The 25,086-nt window shown below is 37.6% G+C and overlaps 1 protein-coding gene across 3 annotated transcripts in view; it reads right to left on the bottom strand.

The window, feature by feature from the left end:
• RABGAP1L (RAB GTPase activating protein 1 like) overlaps window positions 1-25,086 on the bottom strand; it is a 713,371-nt gene that overhangs the window by 606,879 nt on the left and 81,406 nt on the right. For all 3 annotated transcript variants that reach the window (XR_005836374.1, XM_040636233.1, XM_008696595.2), the window contains 2 exons: window positions 19,162-19,319; window positions 17,860-17,970 (listed from right to left, as the gene is read on the bottom strand). Coding sequence is in view for 2 of the 3 variants with exons in the window: in XM_040636233.1 (XP_040492167.1) it covers window positions 17,860-17,970; window positions 19,162-19,319 (269 nt within the window). In the remaining variant the exon portion in view is untranslated. The remainder of the gene's footprint in view (window positions 1-17,859; window positions 17,971-19,161; window positions 19,320-25,086) is intronic.

Here is a 25,086-nt window from a genome sequence, read left to right as displayed (position 1 = left end):
TTTCTCTCTCTTTCTGACAAGTAAATTAATAAAATCTTAATAAAATAAAGTAAAATAAAATAATATAAAATAACCAAGGGCACCTGGGTGGCTCAGTCAGTTAAGTGTCTGATTCTTGATTTCAGGTCATGATCTCAGGGTTGTGAGGTCGAGCCCTGCATCAGGCTCCACACTGAGTGTGGAGCCTGCCTGAGATTCTCTCCCTCTGCCTCTCCCCACTAAATAAATAAATAAATAAATAAATAAATAAATCTATCTACCTATCTATCTATCTATAATCATTTTCTTCCCACCCCCACCCCCCAGAAATGTATTTCAAACTTCAGCTATGGGACTGGTTGATTTTATCAGGTATTAATTCAATTAGTCAGTCGAGGTCCAATTAGAAGAGAAAACACAATAATTTGAATAGGGAAAGTTTACTATAAAGAATTACTAACTATAATAGGAGAGTAACAATAAAGAGAATTCTAAAGAACATTCCAAAGCTAAGGGAGAATACACCAAGAAAGAGCAAACTTTCTGGTATTCTACTCTTACTAGAGAAAGTATGGTTGTAGCAAAGTTTGCTGGACTGCCCAGGCAAAGCTGGACCACAAACAAGCAGGAAATAACCCACTTAGGTGCAGGCAGCCAAGTCTGGCAGGCAAGTGAACAAAGAAAATCAGAGCCCCTGGAGCCAGCTCACTGGCAGAAATGGTGTGAGGCCTGAGGCCCCCAGTATCCGTGTCTGGAGGTCCACAGGAACATCTTGCTGAGCCAGGACCAGGATTCTGAGCTTGAGGAGGGAGTGCATGCACTGGTTCCACAGCTGGAGCACAGCACCACTAGATGTCCCAGAATCTTACAGCAAGAGCAAGAACCACCACAGCACACTAGAACCCCAGAGAAGAGCCTTCCTCCTGCGGTGTCTCTCCAGCACCCTCTACTGGCTCAATGTAATATTGCGCTTGCTGCAAAGAAGAAATACATAAAGTTCCGCTAATGTCAAAGAGGGTAGATTTGGAACCAAGAGGCAATAAATCGATAATTGGCATAAGATATAGTTAAAATACCCTACTTCTCCTAATTAGAACCTAAATTTCGAGGTGCCTGAGTGGCTCAGTCCGTTGGGCGTCTGCCTTAAGCTCAATTCATGATCGCAGGGTCCTGGGATTGGAGCCCTACATCTGGCTCCCTGCTCAGCGGGGAGTCTGCCTCTCCCTCTGCCCCCCGCCACCCACGCTCATGTGCTCTCTCTTCTTTTAAGGCAGTAGAAAGATAACTTTCTTCTTCCTTAGGAAAACAGGATATTTCATTGTTCTCTGATAATTTCAAGTGACAATTGGTGAAGAACTATTGGCATCATCAGGTGAATAATTGGAAGCTTATATGATAAATGAATAAAATCTTGGGGGGAAAAAAAGAACCCTAAATTTCTTAAACCAATAAATTATTTTCTAATTTAAATTGAGAATGTAAATTGGTTTATGCACTATGGAAAAATACGGATGCTCCTCAAAAAATTAAAAAAAGATGAATAAATGAATAAAATCTTGGGGGGAAAAAAAGAACCCTAAATTTCTTAAACCAATAAATTATTTTCTAATTTAAATTGAGAATGTAAATTGGTTTATGCACTATGGAAAAATACGGATGCTCCTCAAAAAATTAAAAATAGATCTACCATCTGAAAACCCCATTTCTGAAAATTGGACAGCTACATGCAAGAGAATGAAACTTGACCACTATCTCACACCATACACAAAAATAAACTCCAAATGGATGAAAGACCTCGATGTGAGACAGGAATCCATCAAAATTCTAGAGGAGAACATAGGCAACAACCTCTACGACATCGGCCAAAGCAACCTTTTTCATGACACATCCCCAAAGGCAAGAGAAACAAAAGATAAAATGAATTTATGGGACTTCATCAAGATTAAAAGTTTCTGCACAGCCAAGGAAACAGTCAGAAAAACTAAGAGGCAGCCCACGGAATGGGAGAATATATTTGCAAATGACACTACAGATAAAGGACTGGTATCCAAGATCTACAAAGAACTTCTCAAACTCAATACACGAGAAACAAATAAACAAATCAAAAAATGGGCAGAAGATATGAACAGACACTTTTCCAATGAAGACATACAAATGGCTAACAGACACATGAAAAAATGTTCAAAATCATTAGCCATCAAGGAAATTCAAATCAAAACCACACTGAGATACCACCTTACGCCAGTTAGAATGGCAAAAATAGACAAGGCAAGAAACAACAATTGTTGGAGAGGATGTGGAGAAAGGGGATCCCTCCTACATTGTTGGTGGGAATGCAAGTTGGTACAGCCACTCTGGAAAACAGTGTGGAGGTCCCCAAAAAAGTTAAAAATTGAGCTACCCTATGATCCGGCCATTGCACTACTGGGTATATACCCCAAAGATACAGACGTAGTGAAGAGAAGGGCCAATGCACCCCAATGTTCATAGCAGCAATGTCCACAAAGCTAAATTGTGGAAGGAGAGATGCCCTTCAACAGATGACTGGATTAAGAAGTTGTGGTCCATATATACAATGGAATATTACTCAGCTATCAGAAAAAACGAGTTCTCAACATTTGCTACAACATGGACGGCACTGGAGGAGATAATGCTAAGTGAAATAAGTCAAGCAGAGAAAGACAACTATCATATGATTTCTCTCATCTATGGAACATAAGAACTAGGATGATGGTAGGAAAGGGATAAAGGGAGGGTAATCAGAAGGGGGAATGAAACATGAGAGACTATGGACTATGAGAAACAAACTGAGGACTTCAGAGGGGAGGGGGGTGGGGGAATGGGATAGACCGGTGATGGGTAGTAAGGAGGGCACGTATTGCATGGTGCACTGGGTGTTATACACAACTAATGAATCCTCGAGCCTTACATCGGAAATCGGGGATGTACTGTATGGTGACTAACATAATATAATAAAAAATCATTTAAATTATAAAAAAAAAAAAAAAGAAATTGGAACAAGGCTGGAAAGTAGTATGATTCATCAGCTTTAGTTCCGTTGCTCTTAAAATAGTTTACATTTATTTCACTTCTTATATCAAGCATTTCCTATGTAATTAAAATGCCTCAAAATAACATTAAAGAATGTACAATTTCCTGTAAAAAAAAAAAAAAAATGAAAACCCCATTTCATAAAAAAAAAAAAAAAGAAATTGGAACAAGGCTGGAAAGTAGTATGATTCATCAGCTTTAGTTCCGTTGCTCTTAAAATAGTTTACATTTATTTCACTTCTTATATCAAGCATTTCCTATGTAATTAAAATGCCTCAAAATAACATTAAAGAATGTACAATTTCCTGTAAAAAAAAAAAAAAAATGAAAACCCCATTTCTGGGTATACACCCATGGAAATGAAAACAGGATATCAGAGATATATGCACTCTCATGTTTACTGCAATATTATTCACAACAGCCAAGATAAGAACAATCTAAATGCTCATCAATGGATGACTGGATAAAGAAGATGTGGTGTATGGATACAATGGAATATTATTCAGCCATGAGAAAACAAGAATTCCTGCCCTTTGTGACCACAGGGATGGACTTGAGGACACTGTGTTAAGTTATAAATGAGGATGAGAAAGACAAATACTGTATGATCTCACTTATATGTGGAATCTAAAAGAGCCAAACTCAGGAAAGCAGGGAGGAAAATGATGGTTACCAGGGAAGGGGGGGTGGATAGGAAAGATGCTGTATAGGACACAAACTTGCAACTAGTAGTAAATAAGTCCTAGAGATCGAAAGTACAACACAGTGAGCATAGACAACACTATTGTATTATCATCAAACTTGCTAAGAGATGAGATCTTATGAAAAAGAAATAATTATATGATATGACAGGTGCTAACTATTGCTACAAGGGCAATCATATCACAATATATGAATACATCAAATTGACATACTGTACACCCTACATTTACACAACGTTATATGTCAAATATATTTCAATTAAAAAAAAAAAACTACTTTCGGGAGTTAAGATGGCGGAGGAGTAGGAGACACCGTTTTCAGCCGGTCCTCCGAGTCGAGCTGGATAGGTACCAGACCAGCCTGAACAACCACGGAACCAGCCTGAGATGCAGGAAGACGCATCTGGATCTCTACAAATGAACATCTCCAGCGCTGAGTATTGAGGTACGAAGCGGGGAGCCATGAAACTGTGCACAGATATCGGAAGATAAACGGAAGGGGGAGGGAGCCGCCGCGTTCGGGTGCCGGGAAGCGGTAGCCACTTGCACGGGAGAGCGGGCGGGCTCGTGGTCGGCACCCGCAAAACAGCAGACTGAGACCGTGAGCTGGGTGCGCGTGCGCCGCCAGGCATCTTACGGAACACCGGAATCCCGGTGCGCTCAGTGGATCTAGACTGAGACCGGGAGATCCGGGAGCGCGCGGGGCGGCTGGCGGCATTAGAAACACAAAGGACAGAGACGCGCCGGCCCTGGAAGTGAGGGCTGGGACGCCGGGTGTGGGGCGCACATCCCGGACGCTGCAGGGTTGAGCAGCACCAACAGAAACAGAGTTAAAGTGGCCAGAACATCAGTAGAGAACGGGCCGCAATCCAATTTGGCCGCTGCTGCTCTGACTCTCAGAAGAGGCACAGCAAACCGCCAGGGAAAGCCGCCAGAGAACAAAAGCCTGGAAATACCGGCTCAGGGAGTGCCCATCCCCATCCCCCCTCGCAGGGGACACGGAGACTCTACCCAAACAGGGTTGCCTGAGTATCGGCGCGGCAGGCCCCTCCCCCAGAACACAGAAGGCAGGCTGAAAAATCAAGAAGCCCACAACCCGGGCGCCTGGGTGGCGCAGTCATTGAGCGCCTGCCTTCGGCTTAGGGCGTGATCCCGGCGTTCCGGAAAGGAGTCCCTCATCGGGCTCCTCCGCTGGGAGCCTGCTTCTTCCTCTCCCACTCCCCTGCTTCTGTTCCCTCTCTCGCTGGTTGGCTGCCACATAAATAAATAAATAAAATCTTTAAAGAAGAAGCCCACATCCCTAAGATCCCTATAAAACAAGGGGCACGGCCTGGGACCCAGTCAATAATTTGGGCTCTGGAAACCCCGCAACCTCTCTTCATCAGAATGACAAGAAGGAGAAGCCCCCCCCAGCAAAGAAAAGACAGTGATTCTGTGGCCTCTGCCACAGAAATAATGGATATGGATGTAACCAAATTATCAGAAATGGAATTCAGAGTAACGATGGTCAAAATGATGAGTAGAATTGAAAAAACTATTAACGAAAAGGTTACTGAGAATATAGAATCCCTAAGGACAGAAATGAGAGCGAATCTGACAGAAATTAAAAATTCTATGAGCCAAATGCAGGCAAAACTAGAGGCTCTGACGGCCAGGGTCGCAGAAGCAGAGGAACGGGTTAGTGAATTGGAGGATGGGTTAATAGAGGAAAAAATGAAAATAGAAGATGGTCTTAAAAAAATCCACGCCCACGAATGTAGGTTACGGGAGATTACTGACTCAATGAAACGATCCAATGTTAGAATCATCGGCATCCCCGAGGGGGTGGAGAAAAACAGAGGTCTAGAAGAGATATTTGAACAAATTGTAGCTGAAAACTTCCCTAATCTAGCAAGGGAAACAAACATTCGTGTCCAAGAGGCAGAGAGGACCCCTCCCAAGCTCAACCACGACAAACCTACGCCACGTCACGTCATAGTGCAATTCGCAAATATTAGATGCAAGGATACAGTATTGAAAGCGGCCAGGGCAAAGAAATTTCTCACGTACCAAGGCAAAAGCATCAGAATTACGTCAGACCTGTCTACACAGACCTGGAATGAGAGAAAGGGTTGGGGGAGCATATTTAAAGCTCTTTCAGAGAAAAACATGCAGCCAAGGATCCTTTATCCAGCAAGGCTGTCATTCAGAATTGATGGAGAAATAAAGACATTTCAGAATCGCCAGTCACTAACCAATTTTGTAACCACGAAACCAGCCCTACAGGAGATATTACGGGGGGTTCTATAAAAGTAAAAAGGCCCCAAGAGTGATACAGAACAGAAAGTCACAGCCAATACAAACAAAGACTTTACTGGCAACATGGCAACATTAAAATCATATCTCTCAGTAATCAGTCTTAATGTAAATGGTTTGAACCATCCCATAAAACGCCACAGGGTTGCAGATTGGATAAAAAGAAATGACCCATCCATTTGCTGTCTACAAGAGACTCATTTCGAACCCAAAGATGCATTCAGACTGAGAGTAAGGGGATGGAGTACCATCTTTCACGCAAATGGACCTCAAAAGAAAGCTGGGGTAGCAATTCTCATATCAGATAAATTGGATTTTAAACTACAGACTATAGTTAGAGATGCAGAAGGGCACTATATTATTCTTAAGGGAAGTATTCAACAAGTGGATATGACAATTATAAATATATATGCCCCCAACAGGGGAGCAGCAAGATACACAAGCCAACTCTTAACCAGAATAAAGAGACATATAAATAAAAATACATTAATAGTAGGGGACCTCAACACTCCACTCTCAGAAATAGACAGAACACCCTGGCAAAAACTAAGCAAAGAATCAAAGGCTTTGAATGCCATACTCGACGAGTTGGACCTCATAGATATATATAGAACACTACACCCCAGAACCAAAGAATACTCATTCTATTCTAATGCCCATGGAACATTCTCAAGAATAGACCATGTTCTGGGACACAAAACAGGTCTCAACCGATACCAAAAGATTGAAATTATCCCCTGCATATTCTCAGACCACAACGCTCTGAAATTGGAACTCAACCACAAGGAAAAATTTGGAAGAAACTCAAACACTTGGAGACTAAGAACCATCCTGCTCAGGAATGACTCGATAAACCAGGAAATCAAAAATCAAATTAAACAATTTATGGAGACCAATGAGAATGAAAATACAACAGTCCAAAACCTATGGGATACTGCAAAGGCAGTCCTAAGGGGGAAATACATAGCCATCCAAGCCTCACTCAAAAGAATAGAAAAATCTAAAATGCAGTTTTTATATTCTCACCTCAAGAAGCTGGAACAGCAACAGAGGGACAGGCCTAATCCACGCACGAGGAAGCAGTTGACCAAAATTAGAGCTGAAATCAATCAAGCAGAAACCAGAAGTACAGTAGAGCAGATCAACAGGACTAGAAGCTGGTTCTTTGAGAGAATCAATAAAATTGACAGACCACTGGCAAGACTTATCCAAAAGAAAAGAGAAAGGACCCAGATTATTAAAATTATGAATGAAAAAGGAGAGGTCACGACGAACACCATTGAAATTGGAAGGATTATTAGAAATTTTTATCAACAGCTATATGCCAATAAACTAAGCAATCTGGAAGAGATGGAATCCTTCCTGGAAACCTATAAACTACCAAGATTGAAACCGGAAGAAATTGATTCCTTAAACAGGCCAATTAATTATGAAGAAATTGAGTCAGTGATAAACAACCTTCCAAATAACAAAACTCCAGGCCCGGACGGTTTTCCTGGGGAATTCTACCAAACATTCAAAGAAGAAATAATACCTATTCTCCTAAAGCTATTTCAAAAAATAGAAACAGAAGGAAAGCTACCAAACTCATTCTATGAGGCCAATATTACCTTGATCCCCAAACCAGGCAAAGACCCCCTCAAAAAGGAGAATTACAGACCGATTTCCCTAATGAATATGGACGCCAAAATCCTCAACAAGATACTTGCTAATAGAATCCAACAGTACATTAAAAGGATTATCCATCACGATCAAGTGGGATTCATACCTGGGATGCAAGCGTGGTTCAATATTCGCAAATCAATCAGCGTGATACATCATATCAACAAGAAAAGACTCAGGAACCATATGATCCTCTCAATCGATGCCGAAAAAGCATTTGACAAAATACAGCATCCTTTCCTGATTAAAACCCTTCAGAGTGTAGGAATAGAAGGTACATTTCTCAATCTCATAAAAGCCATCTATGAAAAGCCTACTGCAAATATTATTCTCAATGGGGAAAAGCTGGAAGCCTTTCCCTTAAGATCAGGAACTCGACAAGGATGCCCACTCTCGCCACTATTATTCAACATAGTACTAGAAGTCCTTGCAACAGCAATCAGACGACAAAAAGGGATCAAAGGTATTCAAATTGGCAAAGAAGAAGTCAAAATGTCTCTCTTTGCAGATGACATGATACTCTATATGGAAAACCCAAAAGAAGCCACTCCCAAACTATTAGAAGTTATAGAGCAATTCAGTAACGTGGCGGGATACAAAATCAATGCTCAGAAATCAGTTGCATTTCTATACACGAATAACGAGACCGAAGAAAGAGAAATTAGGGAATCCATCCCATTTACAATAGCACCAAAAACCATACGTTACCTTGGAATTAACTTAACCAGAGACGTAAAGGACCTATATTCTAGAAACTATAAATCACTCTTGAAAGACATTGAGGAAGACATAAAAAGATGGAAAGATATTCCATGCTCATGGATTGGAAGAATTAACATAGTTAAAATGTCCATGCTACCCAGAGCAATCTACACTTTCAATGCTATCCCGATCAAAATACCGAGGACATTTTTCAAAGAACTGGAACAAATAGTCCTTAAATTTGTATGGAAACAGAAAAGGCCCCGAATCTCCAAGGAACTGTTGAAAAGGAAAAACAAAGCTGGGGGCATCACAATGCCGGATTTCGAGCTGTACTACAAAGCTGTGATCACAAAGACAGCATGGTACTGGCACAAAAACAGACACATAGACCAATGGAACAGAATAGAGAGCCCAGAAATGGACCCTCGGCTCTTTGGGCAACTAATATTTGATAAAGCAGGAAAAAACATCCGGTGGGAAAAAGACAGTCTCTTCAATAAATGGTGCTGGGAAAATTGGACAGCTACATGCAAAAGAATGAAACTTGACCACTCTCTCACACCATACACAAAAATAAACTCCAAATGGATGAAAGACCTCGATGTGAGACAGGAATCCATCAAAATTCTAGAGGAGAACATAGGCAGCAACCTCTACGACATCGGCCAAAGCAACCTTTTTCATGACACATCCCCAAAGGCAAGAGAAACAAAAGATAAAATGAATTTATGGGACTTCATCAAGATTAAAAGTTTCTGCACAGCCAAGGAAACAGTCAGAAAAACTAAGAGGCAGCCCACGGAATGGGAGAATATATTTGCAAATGACACTACAGATAAAGGACTGGTATCCAAGATCTACAAAGAACTTCTCAAACTCAATACACGAGAAACAAATAAACAAATCAAAAAATGGGCAGAAGATATGAACAGACACTTTTCCAATGAAGACATACAAATGGCTAACAGACACATGAAAAAATGTTCAAAATCATTAGCCATCAAGGAAATTCAAATCAAAACCACACTGAGATACCACCTTACGCCAGTTAGAATGGCAAAAATAGACAAGGCAAGAAACAACAATTGTTGGAGAGGATGTGGAGAAAGGGGATCCCTCCTACATTGTTGGTGGGAATGCAAGTTGGTACAGCCACTCTGGAAAACAGTGTGGAGGTCCCTTAAAAAGTTAAAAATTGAGCTACCCTATGATCCAGCCATTGCACTACTGGGTATTTACCCCAAAGATACAGACGTAGTGAAGAGAAGGGCCATATGCACCCCAATGTTCATAGCAGCAATGTCCACAATAGCTAAATTGTGGAAGGAGCCGAGATGCCCTTCAACAGATGACTGGATTAAGAAGTTGTGGTCCATATATACGATGGAATATTACTCAGCTATCAGAAAGAACGAGTTCTCAACATTTGCTACAACATGGACAGCACTGGAGGAGATAATGCTAAGTGAAATAAGTCAAGCAGAGAAAGACAACTATCATATGATTTCTCTCATCTATGGAACATAAGAACTAGGATGATTGGTAGGGGAAGAAAGGGATAAAGAAAGGGGGGGTAATCAGAAGGGGGAATGAAACATGAGAGACTATGGACTATGAGAAACAAACTGAGGACTTCAGAGGGGAGGGGGGTGGGGGAATGGGATAGACCGGTGATGGGTAGTAAGGAGGGCACGTATTGCATGGTGCACTGGGTGTTATACACAACTAATGAATCATCGAGCCTTACATCGGAAACCGGGGATGTACTGTATGGTGACTAACATAATATAATAAAAAATCATTAAAAAAAAAAAAAAAAACTACTGTCACATTTGAACAACCTGGAACCCTCCTCAACTAGGACCTGGTAGTCTCTCTGTTCATAACTGTCTTGATTAATCAAAGCTAAGTAAAAATCTCTCACCACTGGAAAAATCATTTAGAAATTATTATATTATAGAAGTATAGTATGACTTAACAGGATTCAAAAGGAGCTCCCTCAAATAGAGGTCTACAGATTGTACCAATGTAAATTTTCTAGTTTGTATACTGTACTATAATTATGTATGATGTTACCATTGGGGGAAGCTGGGGAAAGTGTATATGGAGCCTCTCTGTACTATAACTGTAACTTCCTGTGAGTCCATAATTGTCTCAAATTTAAAAGTTCACTTAAAGATGAGCTCTAAGACATCTAGAATAGATCAACTTATAAAACATGTTACAGAAAACAATGTTTTCATTACCAATATTTTTTAAAAAGTACTTCTTAAAATATCATGCTGAAAAAGTAATAGCATTATCTACATACTTCTACAGTGCATCGAGTGCCAACAATGAAGATACTGAAAATTCTGTTCAGCCCACAGTCTGAGAGATAGAAGCTTCCAATTATTCACCTGATGATGCCAATAGTTCTTCACCAATTGTCACTTGAAATTATCAGAGAACAATGAAATATCCTGTTTTCCTAAGGAAGAAGAAAGTTATCTTTCTACTGCCTTAAAAGAAAACTCAAAGATCTCGGGAAGGAAAGGGAAAGGAAGAAAGAAAGAACTCAAAGAGGACCAATAAGTAAGTTCATAAAACAGCTTTTTAAAATACTATGGAGGGGCACCTGGGTGGCTTAGTCAGTTGGGCATCTGGCTCTTGATTTCAGCTCAGGTCATGATCTCAGGGTCGTGAGATCCAGCCCCGCACCAGGCTCCAAGCTGGGCATGGGGGCCTGCTTGGGATTCTCTCTCTCCTTCTCTCCCTTCCCCACCCCATTCAAGCTCGCTCGTGTTCTCTCTCAAATAAATAAACAAAACAAAATATTATAGAGACTTTGGATGACATCCCTAATTTTTTCTCATTTCAGGATGGAGAATGATGTCCTTTAAGAAAAATTATTAGAACATCTAAAGCTCTTGATTTCCTAGCTACTATAATTTCCATAAAAGAATAAAAGATGCAAATCAAACTAACATCTAGGCAACCTGAAGTCAGTTACTTGAGCTTCTTTCTAAATAAAACGGTAACTTGCTAGAGTGAGGGTAAAAATAAATGCGAGGTAAATCCAGCAAAAGACCTTCAGAATAGTCAAACATCAAATTAGATCAGCCCAAAAATAATAAACAGTTGAAGTTCTACCATTCCCTTACTCTAGCGATATCAAATCATATTAGAAAACTGTTCTGAGAGAAAAGAGCCCCAGGTGATTTTTATTTTCAGTATTCCTTAGCTTGGAAATCTTTTCCTCAAGAAAATAACATAAGGAAAGGTACCTGTCAATCACTCATGCTATGAAGTATGGTACTTAACACTTTAATTTCTCATTATATGGTTTTTGCTGCAAGCCACAAAGCACAAATTAAAAAGTGAAGCAGCATATACTATCAAAACAAGCACAACTCTGAATCACTCCAGAAATGATCAAACTACCTTCTGTTAATGATGTGTTATGTATTTTTTAAAGTATATATAATGGTTGTATTCCCCAAAATTAGGATCAAAGTGACTCATGGAAATCCCTTCTTTCTCACAGTGTGGCCCATGTTACTCATATAAACAGTTATATGCTTATGACAAATCTAATAATTGTACTCTGCTTGCTGTATCAATATTTCATTTTGGTTCACACAGCGAGCATCAGGGCAGATCCCCGGGAACAGAGTGATTTGAAAGACATAAACCCTGAAGCCAAAAATCTCTTCCCAACTAACCTTCTACAAGGCCTGAAATTACCATCATTAAAACACCACTTCTCGTTAGGAAATCTTAGAGAGGCCCATTTGCTAAGTATATATTGTATTATTGTCCTGAATCATTTTATTACAAAATATTAGTCAGAAAATTAATATAGCGAAAACTGAGAAACTTCTCCCTCACCTCTCAAGTATAAAGCATAACCAACAATCTATCTAAAGCACTGAAGTGGGTGTGATGTAATTGTGCTAGTAATACTGTATTTTAAACATTACATAAAGCTTTAAAAATCTGTGTCAATTCAGTGGTTTGCAAGAAATTTTTCTGCAATATTTCTAGATGTGATGATACCAAAAACCACAGAAATGTCAGCTGGTCAGGTACAGAGATGACTGCCATTTCTGCTCTGGAAACACCAGAAGAGCTTGACCTGATCGAATCTACATAATTTAACATTTTAACTGGGGGTTCACAATAATTAGGTTTAGGTCTTGCTCTTCTCACACATCTCAGATGACAATCATCTTGCTTCCTCTCTTCAGTGGTTATTGTTGGTTTTCTCCTCTACAAATCAGTCAGCTTTTTCTCCCAGCACATGGTACCCCTGAGTTTGAAGTCGCTAAGCAATCATCTGGATACCCCAACATCTATATTATCACTTTCAAATTCTGCGCTAAATATAACAAAGAATACCAATTCATTTGTTTCACTGGCTTGATTAATTTTAAACTCAGTGGACAATCAGCATTTAGTTGGGTACAGTCTTAAAGAGTACACACTCAGGAACCAGAAGGCTTTGGTTTAAAGCCTGGCTCTACCAGTTTTTGGCCAAGTGACCCAGGTTACTTAAGCTCCTTACTTAGCCTGTTTCATGATCTGCAAAATGGGGTAATAATTACAAAGCCTTCCTCACATGTTATTATGACAACTGTAGCATGGCCATTACAGTAAGTGCTCAATAAATGTTGGCTGTTACTATTTTCTCTCCACTGTCCAGTTCCTAAATAAAGCGCAATGTAAAATCTAACATGGATCACTGACAAAAGCAAAAGACTATTAGAAATTTTCAAGGGGCGCCTGGGTGGCACAGCGGTTAGGAGTCTGCCTTCAGCTCAGGGCGTGATCCCAGCGTCATGGGATCGAGCCCCACATCAGGCTCCTCCGCTGGGAGCCTGCTTCTTCCTCTCCCACTCCCCCTGCTTGTGTTCCCTCTCTCGCTGGCTGTCTCTATCTCTGTCGAATAAATAAATAAAATCTTTGAAAAAAAAAAAAAAAAGAAATTTTCAAGATAAGAAAGAAATCTTCACATATTCTCTAAGGATTCTAAGGATAGGATTCTATCAGGTGCTGTGTCCTATTACTATTGTAATGAGTTTGGTCAATACTCTATAAAATTTTCATATACTTTTTCTTCATTTTTCAACAAGTTTTTAAAGAGGCAGCAGAGAATAAGAACATGTATTCTGAAACCAGATGGACTCAGTTCATATATGAACTGAACGACCTGGGCAAGTTACTGAACCTCTCCGTGCCTCAGTTTCTTCAAGTGTTTCTTCAAGTGTACAATGAAGAGAGTAGTACCTACACCTCTAGAACCGTGTCCAGCACAGAAGTGCTAAGTAAGAATTAAGCAGCTAACTACCAAGTTCTGTGTTGCTAGCGTTGTGCTAGATATTGGAGATTCTGAAATAGATGACATGGTATTTGCCTTCAAAGAAATCAAGACAGAAAATCTCAGTATAATTTGCTATATATCTACATAGGAAGGAAGCGTGATCCCCTGAATACACAGAGAAATGGATTCTTTTAGAATAAAATTTTTTTTTTGAAAAAAGTTCAAACATTGAAAATTAGCATTTGGGGTGGGTGATGGGTGCTCTGATGTTCAATATATTATTGTCTACTTTTGTATATGTTGGAAATCTTACATAATGAAAAGTTGTTTTTGAAAATGATAAATCAGTTCCTCTTTCCGAAGATAAGCCAAAATTATGTAATTTGGGTTTTTTCCACACCAATGTCTTTCTATTACAAACTTTGTCAGCAGCAATGTTTAAGCTAGAGTTAAGAATTCTCTTGACAAGACTGCCACCTAGTGGATTACCTTAAATTCCACCATTTACATTTTGTAATTTAAACCTTAAATACAACATACAATCTAATAAAAGGTTTCTTTTTTCCAAAAAAGACAAATCCAAGTATTTACAAAGTCTCCCATATCACAGGGAATTCTGTCTGTTATGCTGCATGAAGTATTGTATGTGGCAGAACCCTTAGCCTGAAGCAATCTCAGTCAATTTTAGTTTGGATATTTATCGAGGTTATCAGACAAAATGTGTTTAAAAAAGGGGTGGGGAGGCAAAGAAACTTAGCATGGGTTTAGTAATTACTGCTAGATATATGAACCCAGAGCTGTTAGATAGTATCATCAAGATTAATTATATTAAAATAAAAGCAATACAGTAAGTGGTTATATATGGAATGAAATTTTTTAAAAATAATCCTAATGCTACACAAATAGGCACCTGTAGCTTAGGTAAAATTTCTAGTGATAGCAATATACACTGGTCAAAAAAGTGCTTTATCTCAGATAACTTAAGCAGAGATTGAGATAATGAGCTCTGGAAAAATGCCTTAAAATTGCTCAACGTAATGATGATGAATTGCTCAAAATGATGGAGACACTGCCGCTAAAGATGATTGAGTCTGAATGAGGTTGTCTTCTGAATATGAGTGGGCAAAAAGCCCCATTTCTAAGCTATTATTTTGTGTAATATATTTGTGTAATATATTTGGAATGTGTAAATGTGTTTAAGCTAATGAAGAAAACAATATTAAGTATGCATTCAACTATCCTGCCTGTATGCATCAAGGTTTCAAGTTGACCAAACTTGGAGCTTCTCATTAGGAAAAGGAAGGACTGCCTCATATACAAGCACAGTACAAGCCTCTATAATAGAGACATACTATACCATTAATCACAGAACTCCAAAATTTTTCAATAATGATTACTAAGAGTTAAATTACTCAACTCAACACCTAATACTTCTTTGCCAATGTTACTACAGACTTATTAAATGGAAAGCTGATTTTTTTATGCCAGAAAGGAAGTTCTGGGGGAATGTCTTAAGGATGCAGGATGTGAAGGGACTCCCAGTGGCAAATTCTGGACAACAGTAAGTTCTATAGTGAATTATAAAGTATTGTAGTGGGGAGGAGAGAGATTCAGGAGTCTATACCAATAATAAATCGATAAGTGGAAAAGAAGGGAGATCCTTGGCTTACATTAAAATGGCAAGGGCTGAATGCCAAATCTAGAGAAAGTACAGGAGATGGAAAGTTGTAATTCTGCATTCTTAACAGTAAAGACTGGATCAGACAAGAATAAGAACCATGAATGAATACTAACTCAAGAAGAAAATTTGGTGAGAAGCAGGATATTTTCGTGTATCTCCCCACAGACTGCTTAATAGATGCAAGGGAGGGGGAGGAATTACAGTGGAGAAATCAGACATTTTGACAATCGAATTTTGGCAATCGAAATGACCACCACCAATGAGGGACAGATGGTTATCAGACGGTTATCAGGCACCTCCAAATGTGCTGCACTATGAAGGAAACATCACCTATGCAGCAATAAATAACCTGGATCTGATCACACGGTAGTATCAGATAAACCCCAAATTAGCAATGCTATATTTAAATGAGGAAAAATGTGTGTATTCTTCAAAAACATCTATGTTATAAGAGAAAGGCTGTGGAAATGTTTCCAGATTAAAGAAAGCCAAAGACATCAGGCAGCTAAATGCAATTTCTGACCCTAGTTCGAACCCTGAACTGGAGAGGGAAAGGATGCTACTGGGTTGACTGACAAAAACGGAGACAAATCGCAGGTTAGAAAAAAAGTATTGTATGAATGCTAAATTTATGGAAGTTGCTACATATAACGTGCTTATGTAAGTGCTATCTCTATCCTTATTTTTTGGAAATATACATTTCCTAAGAAAGTATATAGGAATAAAAAGCCATGATGTACATAACCTATTCAAATTGTTCAGAAAAACGATTATGTGGGTGTGTGTATGCAGGTAGGTAAGCAGGTAGGGAGGGAAAGACTGAGAGAAAAAAGAGGGATTGAGAAAGTGGGTGCAAAGCAAGTGGGGTAAAATGTTCCCAAAAGGTGATTGAGTATACAGGTGCTCTCTGTACCAATTTTATTTTTTTTACCTTGTCTATAAGTGTGAAATTGCCTATTTTCAAATAAAAAGATTCAAACACTGCATAACTACTGCTAACAACAAAAATTCTCATCATCATTCTTTTAGGACTAAAACATTCAAAATCAACAATACCTTTAATCTTCAGCTATTTTTCATTAATTTTATGACTCACCACTATTTTTTATACCACCAAGAAAGGAGAAAAGATGACAACTGTAATTATAAGACAGAATTAGATAGCAGCATTTTTCCTATAATCTGGATACAAACAAGAAAACCCAAGGGTGGGAACAAAGCAAAGCTAAATTCCTGACATTCTAAAGAACATTCTAAAGAGATAACCGGAAGCCAGACACCTTCCCCAAGACTTAAAAGGGACAGAGGTGGCCAAGATGCCATCAGCCAGCACCTCAAGTGTCCCCCACCTTCATCCTAGTCAACAGAATTGGGGGGGGGGAGGGAGGAAGAGATCATCCGTCTACAGCAGTCTTAATGAAGAGGCTTTTCTTTCTCTTGTGACCATCACCAATTGCTCCCACTTCTTAAAGCTAAGTGAAAAGGCATTTGTTTTTATTTCTGGCTTTTTGCCACTATAAAAAGGGCTATAATAAATATCCTTAAAATTATGTCCTTACATAGGAGTACTTTTCTTTCAATAGGACAGAGTCCCTAGAATGGGACTGATGCATCCAATTATAAGTGGGGTTTTTTGTTTTAATTTTATAGATGTTGCCAGATTGTTTTTCAGAAAGGATGTACACACGCTTCACCATTTTCCCATATCCCCACCAGCTCTATGTGTCATTTCTGTCAACCTGTTATCTTACTGCTACCTTAGTTACACTTCCCCGTCTATTCATGAATAGGGACATGTGTTTGTTAGCCAGGTGAATAGCTTTCCTATAATTTACTGATTCATACTCTTGTTTTCCCTTTTTTTTCTGCAAATTGTTAAGAAATTACTGTATGTTATAGATACTAACCTTTCATCCATCATTTACAGTACAAATACTTTTTCCAGAACTATCATTTGTTATTCTTTGCTTATCGTATCTTTTCTCCTACAAGATTTTCTTTTTATATGATCAAGTATTAACATAAACACATAAATGTACACACATGTGTATATATGTGCGTGTGGTTATACATTTAAAAGATACGTATCCATCTTTTTTTTTTAAGCCCCTGAGATCCCAGTAACTAAATGTACTTTTTCATTATCAAAGATGATTGAGAATTTAAGGTATTTGTCTTATACATAAATAAGGAACAGCAGGAAAAAGGGATGTAACCAAATAGGGTTGAAGCAGTTATTACTGGGGGAAAAAAATTTCATGTTTATTTCCCCATCGATTGAGATTTTTCAGTGAACCAGTTACATCTAACTTATTTAAGTAGATAGAGCATTGTGATTCTTATTCTCATTTTTAAATGGAGAAACTAAAATATGGTGAAAAGTCACAGTGCGTAATACAGCAGAGATTCAATAGTATGTCTCTTGAAACACAACGGCAATGTCAATACAAATTTTTGATAGCATTTAGGAGCAAGCTGCTTACCTTTCAATAGCTAATTCTTTGTTAGAAAGTTGCTGCACTGTAATTACAACCTTCTTCTCTATTCCTTGTTTTAATTTGAAATAAAATTTGTCTCTATCCTTAGGCACAGGGCTGAAATATGCAAAAAGAACAGAAATTATCAGTACAATAACACAATAAAATAATCTACTCCAAGGTTTAGAATCTATTCTGAGGATTCTTAAGATGCTCTATACTCTCATCTTGCCAGAGCAGCTAACTACAAATTTTATAGCCAGCAAAACAAAGTCACTAATTTTTAAATTGGATTTATAAGGGCCTTACACTTTATCTCTAACAAAGGTTAAAACCGAGATTCCTTAAATGACATAATTTCAATTTTAGATTTTAAATTTAACAAATTTAGGAACATAGATTATTTAATTATTTTTTTAGACCCACTATTCTGGTTTGGCTGGCCGTGTGGTCGTTAGAGCCTTTAACACACTGAAACCCAAGGCAAAGCAAAGTGGGAAGGGTTTGCTTTTAAACATTAAAATTTGAGATAACTGTAACATACTCAAGTAAATATAACTAAAGATGGACAAAGAGATATGGATTAGGGACAACGTCAATTCTAGCCTAGGCCAGACTGACTATTCTTAAGAATTAATTAAGACAATAAATGTCTTATCTGAAACAAACAAAAAAAATACCTTGAACAACTTATCCTAGACTCAATGTCTGTACCTATAAAAAACAGACAACATATCTACCTAATAATCATTGTTAGAATGAAAGGCACATAAATGATCATTAAAGAGCATAACTGTGCTCTATAATCTATTTGTGAACTCAAGAAAAACATTCTAAATATACAAAAGAAGAAAATAATTAAATGATGATCAAACCACCCAACACACTATTGATACCACTGAAAAGGATTTTGATTAAGAACATTTTAATGGAAAAATTCTTACATAACAAAGTTAAAAGAAAAAATTATGTATATACAAGTGTATAAAAATATCCCTTAGAAATAAACAAAGGGAATAAATCAAATATTAAGTGATTGTGGCTGACAAAACCATACCTTTTTATTCTGCTTTTATTATTTTACTACATTTTTCTATAATAAATATCACTATTCTTAAATACTGAGAAAATCATTTACATAAAATATCTGAAAGCATGAGAATAATGAAACATATTCATACACCTGCCAAATATTTTTTTATCATGCTAAAGCTTTACACCAACATTGTGTAGCTTCTGGAAGCTTTATATTAACCAATACTATATTTCAGGAACAATTCCATTTTAATTCTTCCCAAACAACCTCACCTAAAGTTTCCTTTTCCATCATCTTCTTTTACCTCCAAGGAGACACTGAAGGTAAACACATCACTGTCAGGGGTAGGAATAACTGAGTCTTTCACATCAGACACTTGTCTGGAAGAACGTTTGAATGCTGTACAGAAACTATATAAAATTCTGCTTACCTGAAAGAAAAAAAAATGGAATACCATTAGACAAAGGTTTTAACTGCATTTTGATACCCCTCTCTCCTAATTCTTGAATCTGTAACTTCCCATGGTCACATACTTCAGCATAGTCTAAGCATACATTTACATATTTATGTTTCTACATATTATATATATGGCATTTTATATACATTGCTTGCTTATATTTATATAAGCTTATATTTATGTATTTATGTTTATATGTTATATACAGTTTGCTTCTTTCAACTCTTATCATTTAAACATGGTAATAAGGAGGTTTAACTAACTGAAGTTCACTAAAGGAGCTGTATTTATTTAAGGATGTTTATAGGCCTCAGAATATACCATATTGCAATGAATGAATCCCAAAATAAAATCATCAGAATGGTGCTGGCCTCTAAATCTTTCCAATGAACACACAAAACGAGGTGTTAGCCTTAGTTCTCAATTTCTCTTTTCACTTCCCTCAGCTTCAGAGGGCTGGATACTCAGGCACAGAATAAAGTAAACACTGGTTTGAGCAAGAAGTTGACACGATAACGTGATTTATGAGAAACAAACTGAGGGCTACAGAGGGGAGGGGGGTGGGGGAATGGGATAGACCGGTGATGGGTAGTAAGGAGGGCACATATTGCATGGTGCACTGGGTGTTATACACAACTAATGAATCATCGAGCCTTACATCGAAAACCGGGGATGTACTGTATGGTGACTAACATAATATAATAAAAATCATTAAAAAAATAATAATAAAAAATAAAAAAAAATTAAAAAAAATATAAAAAAAAAAATAAAATAAAATAAAATTTCTATGTTAAAAAAAAAATAAAAATAAAAAAATAAAGAGATTCAAATGCTGTTACTCAGTGTTGCTGTGATATAAACGCACTGCAGGATTCCCGGCTGAAATGATCTACTTATTAGTGTGAAGCCACCCTGGTGACTACTATAAAAATATCTATATCAGTGGCTTAGACTCTTGCCCTAAAGTGGAGAAGGACTCTAGATCCCACACTTTTCTGAAGTCATTCTCTTCCTTGGCTCCAAAAGAAGCGACACACCATCTCAAAATTGTAAGCTTGAAGCACAAAAGAACTTCCAAATTTCTCAGGTCACCCATGGGTTGAACAATGAAACCAAGATGAAATAAGAAGAGTTTAACAAAGGTCTTACATATTCTCACACTGGGAGATAGAAGAGACTTCTCTAAATACGAAGAAATTCTTCCCTTTAAATAAAGTGAATTCAAATTATTCACTGAATTATGTGAGTTTAAGATTATAATATTTTGTCATTTGCTTGAAATGACCACTTACACCAACAGAATTTCTTAAAGCATGGGGTCTTTCATTTTTCTGTTTTTGTGATGTTCATATATTCTACCTTTTTCTCATATACAGTCTATAACAAAAATAAGTGGTCCTCAAACTTCCCATAGCCACACTTACATCTACTAATCAATGATTACCCTAAACTGCCTTTCCATTGCCAAATTAAGTTTAACTAACTGACTTACACACTTTTAACTGTGTAAGAACGATGCCTGACAACCTGAAGTTCACATCCGGCAGGAGCACATTTGTACCACAGTGCTTGTGAAATTTTTTAAATATTTTAATGTTACCCATTATAATTTTATGTAAATGAGTAAAAACAACAAAAGCAACAAAGGATTGATATAAATAAGAACTGCAGGCTTCAAATCTTACACAATTCACAATTAAGACAATGAATTCACACATTCATTTAATAAGTATTTTTTTGAGTGCCTTCTGTATACTTAGTATTATTCTAGGTGGTAGGGATACAGCAGTGACCATGGTGCTTACATTCCAGCACACCTAAGTTGAATGGGCTTCAGGTAGGTAAGAAGGAATCATTAGGTAAGCCAAAAGCAGAAACATTTAGCCTCAAATGGACACTTATTTGATTTAGCTCAAAATTTAAGTGTTCAGAAGCAAAGAACACACTAGAAATAAAGTCACTGAAGAGTATGACTCAAGGTAAAGTATAAATAGGAGCTTTAAACTACTTTTAGTTGAGTACTCACCCTTCCTAACACCAAACAAAATGTGAAGTCTATTGTTTACTTTTTACACATTGAACTTCAGCGTATTTCTAAGAATATATTATATGTAAATATAGGGGAATACCTATAGGTAAGTGCTGATATATTGGTTGAGTCAAACCCCAACCACATTCATTCTTTCTTTGCCTCTCCCATATCTTCTTCTAACTATTTCATTTTCTTTACGTCAGAGCTATCAGCAAGCCTGACACATCAGGACATGCCAAAAAAGTCAAGGAGCTTGGCACATTCTAAAGTAGACAGCAAGGCTCAGCAATTTCTCTTTAAAAAGGTTTTTAAGTATATGGGGCTGAGCCAGCATAGTTAAGAATGATGGGGACTGGGGAAATCAGACTACACTTCTCTCTTTTTGGAGGTAGGACACAACAGTACATTAACAGCAATCAAACTGCATTTAATCCTCACCATGTCTTACAGCTGCTACTCTCACCCAACAACTAGGTCAAAATCATTTGTGAATTCTAGAGTCTATGAATAGCTGGAACAGTGACCCAAGGATTGGTAAGGTACAGTATCTTCAGAAAAAATGATTATCAATGTCCATAGTTATTAAAACAAATTGGGTGACCAATTACACCATGAAAAGACTATTAAAAACATACACCATGGTAAACATTTCTATACATGTCACACTATTAAACATACACACACACACACGCACACACAAAAATCTAGAATAGGCATATTCTTTGCAGAAGGGGAGGCTTTATTGCAAATAATACAGTACAATTTTTCCCCAGAAGACTATACCTATAGAAAGTACTAATTAAACACAAAAGTATCTGTTGGGGTTGTTGCTGATGAAGAGGTAGGAGGAGAGCACATGTAGATATGTGGAAAGGAGATACACCAAAATCTTAAGTCTGGTGGAATTTTTAGTAACTTCTCATTTTTTTCTTTATTTCTGTATTTTCCAAATTCTCAAATATGTATTACATCTAAATACTCCAAAAAAAATGCTATTAAACAAAAAGGTATTTACTAACAATAAACAATACAGCCAATTTTTCCAAGATAAAGCCTTTTCGTTAATATTGGTGAAAGATAACTCTTTTAAAAATACCATATATCAAGAAAATGTTCACCCAAGAAATACAGAAAAATTACTCTACAAAGGGCACCCTGAAAGATAATGCGTTAAATTTTTAGAAACAAATTGTTCAAATATATAACTCACTGAAAGGAACTAAAATAAGAGGCATATCATACAAGAAAAATTTTTTAAAGATTTATTTATTTGAGAGACGATGCGAGCAGGGGTAGGGGAAAGAAACTCAAGCAGACTCCCCACTAAGCACAGAGCCCAACAAGAGGTTCCATCTCAGGAACCTGAGATCATAACCTGAGCCAAAATCAAGAGTCAGACACTTAACCAACTGAGCCACCCAGGCGACCCTCATACAAAAAACTTTTTAAAAATTATAAAAATAAATATATTTATGGAAAACACTAATAATATAACTTCAGAATTAGCATCCAAAATAAGGCATTTTGCTAAAATGCTATCTCAATAAGTATGTTTAGAAATAATGTTTTCCCATACAAGGAATAAGGTTTCTCTTATACAGTGACATTTCAGCAATCTCCCTCCCCCGCCAAAAAACAGTGCATTAAGAATGAAGATCTTCCCAATGATACCCTTGATATTTACCATGAAATACCTCTGAATGCCTTTAACACCAGATAATAGCCATGCTTCTAAAATGTAACACTGAGAACTGCTAGTAATGGATAAGTATGTTAAAATACATAAACAACAAACATCAAATGTTTTGAGGAAACTGGTTACACTGACTTAATAAATTCTGAAAGAGAGTCAACTAAGCCTTTTAAAAATATCTTTACAAAGAGTTTTGTACAACGTATCCATAAAGATGCAACAAGAGTATGTGTCTCCCCGGCTTTTTTCACTGTTTTTGGATATTTTGTTTTCTCTGCAATTCTTCGGCAGAAACACAGTACATCACTTTCCCTGAACAAAATCATCAACATCAAGATACCTCAGGTAAGATTCCCTAACTCTTGCTATAGGTAATCAAGATCTACTCCAGCTGAGTCCTACAGATGAATCTCCAGGGTCTATCAAGTCAAATGTATCCTAACCCTTCCGTGGGAACACCTAATCCTTATGCCAGGTCCCTCAGAGCTATGACCTTCACCGGCTTTCCCCCTAACACTACTGGTGCCTGCTGCTTGTGGGATTTTAGGGTGAAATAAGAGCATCACAGTGATAGTTGGTCCGGGCAGCTATGCTGCTACTCCTGCTTGAGAAGTTAAGATGTCTTCTTGCTTTTAACAGATCAACTTCTTCAGATCCCATCCAGAGACTCTGCAAACAACAGAAACCAAGTGAGTGACATTGCTGCATGGAACATATTTAGGCAGTAAGTGTCTGTTACCTGCTCCTGAACTATCTTTGCCAATTGTCTGTGCCCATCAAGAGGGACCCAAAAACTAAGGACTAAAGTTGTGTCTTCACCACAGAACAAGAAACCTAGGAACCAGATAACGAGACAACCAGTAAATGCAACTAAAGACTTCAGATTAATTAAAATGGGTAATAATTTTTTGAGGGGAAAGAGGAAGATGTTAGACATCTTCTGTATAAGGCATGGGTAAAACCCAAAGGTGGGTGGAATGTAAACTATATGAATGATAAATACCTTTATAAAAAATAATGAAAACAAAAATCCTATTTGCTTTTTATAATATTTAAGCAACAGGAAAGTTGTTACTGAAAATTGTACGGGAATTCAGAGTCAGAGACTTCTATTTGAAACCCAGCTCTATTGTCTGTTCTCTTAGCCTTGGGATAAACAAAGGGTAACCATACAATTTATCAGCCATACCAGAACTCATTTGAGAATAAGATGGAGTGCTACTAATAATATACCTGGACAACAGCTAGAAACTAGAACTGCTCCAGGCAGAGGAGCAGATAACTAATCAAAATAAATACTATCTATATCATAGAGATTTTATGAATGTCAAGGAAATGCTTATTAGCACAGCGCCTGGCATAAGCTCTACATTTATACTGGTTATTTTTTCATTTAGAAATATCTCTCATAATAAAGTTTAATGACAAATGTTATGTATTTCTCTTTCAAATAATGAATTTTGCCACCAATGCTCCATAACAGAACACTTCCAAAAACGTACTCTAAAAAAAAAAAATTAAATAATACATGGACATCACTTTCTGATAACCTGCAATGTACCAAATATCCACTCTAGAAATACAATTAATATTATTTAATACCATATCCAAAATGGTCAGGCTGAGAATTCCCCACAGCTCTGTCTACTGCTTACCCACTGTTATAGCTCTCAAAAATGACATACGGTTCCCCCACCCATAAACAAGAGGATGTTATAATCCAAAAAGAGAGTTTCATACCGTGACAATTATGAAAAATGCTTGCAAGCCAGGTCCCTTTCCATTTCCTTCTGCAGCAGTGTTTTCTACCTCTCCAAGCAGCAGGTTCTCCAGGTCTTCAAAGTTCATCTCCTTGCTGTTAAGCACCAATTACCCAGAAACCACACGGGTCTGTTAAACGCTGCCAACATGAAATGCCAGGATCTCTACCCTCTGCTTCCTCACTTCTGTAGTGGAGGTGTAAGGATCAGAAATAGACCCCTTCATTCACAAACACACATTCTTTCAACGAGACA

The sequence above is a fragment of the Ursus maritimus genome, unplaced genomic scaffold (genome assembly GCF_017311325.1).
Source record: "Ursus maritimus isolate PB19 unplaced genomic scaffold, ASM1731132v1 scaffold_2, whole genome shotgun sequence".
In the NCBI taxonomy this organism is placed as follows: domain Eukaryota; kingdom Metazoa; phylum Chordata; class Mammalia; order Carnivora; family Ursidae; genus Ursus; species Ursus maritimus.
The sequence above is the reverse complement of the archived record's forward strand: the minus strand, read 5'-3'. Positions and strand labels throughout refer to the sequence as shown.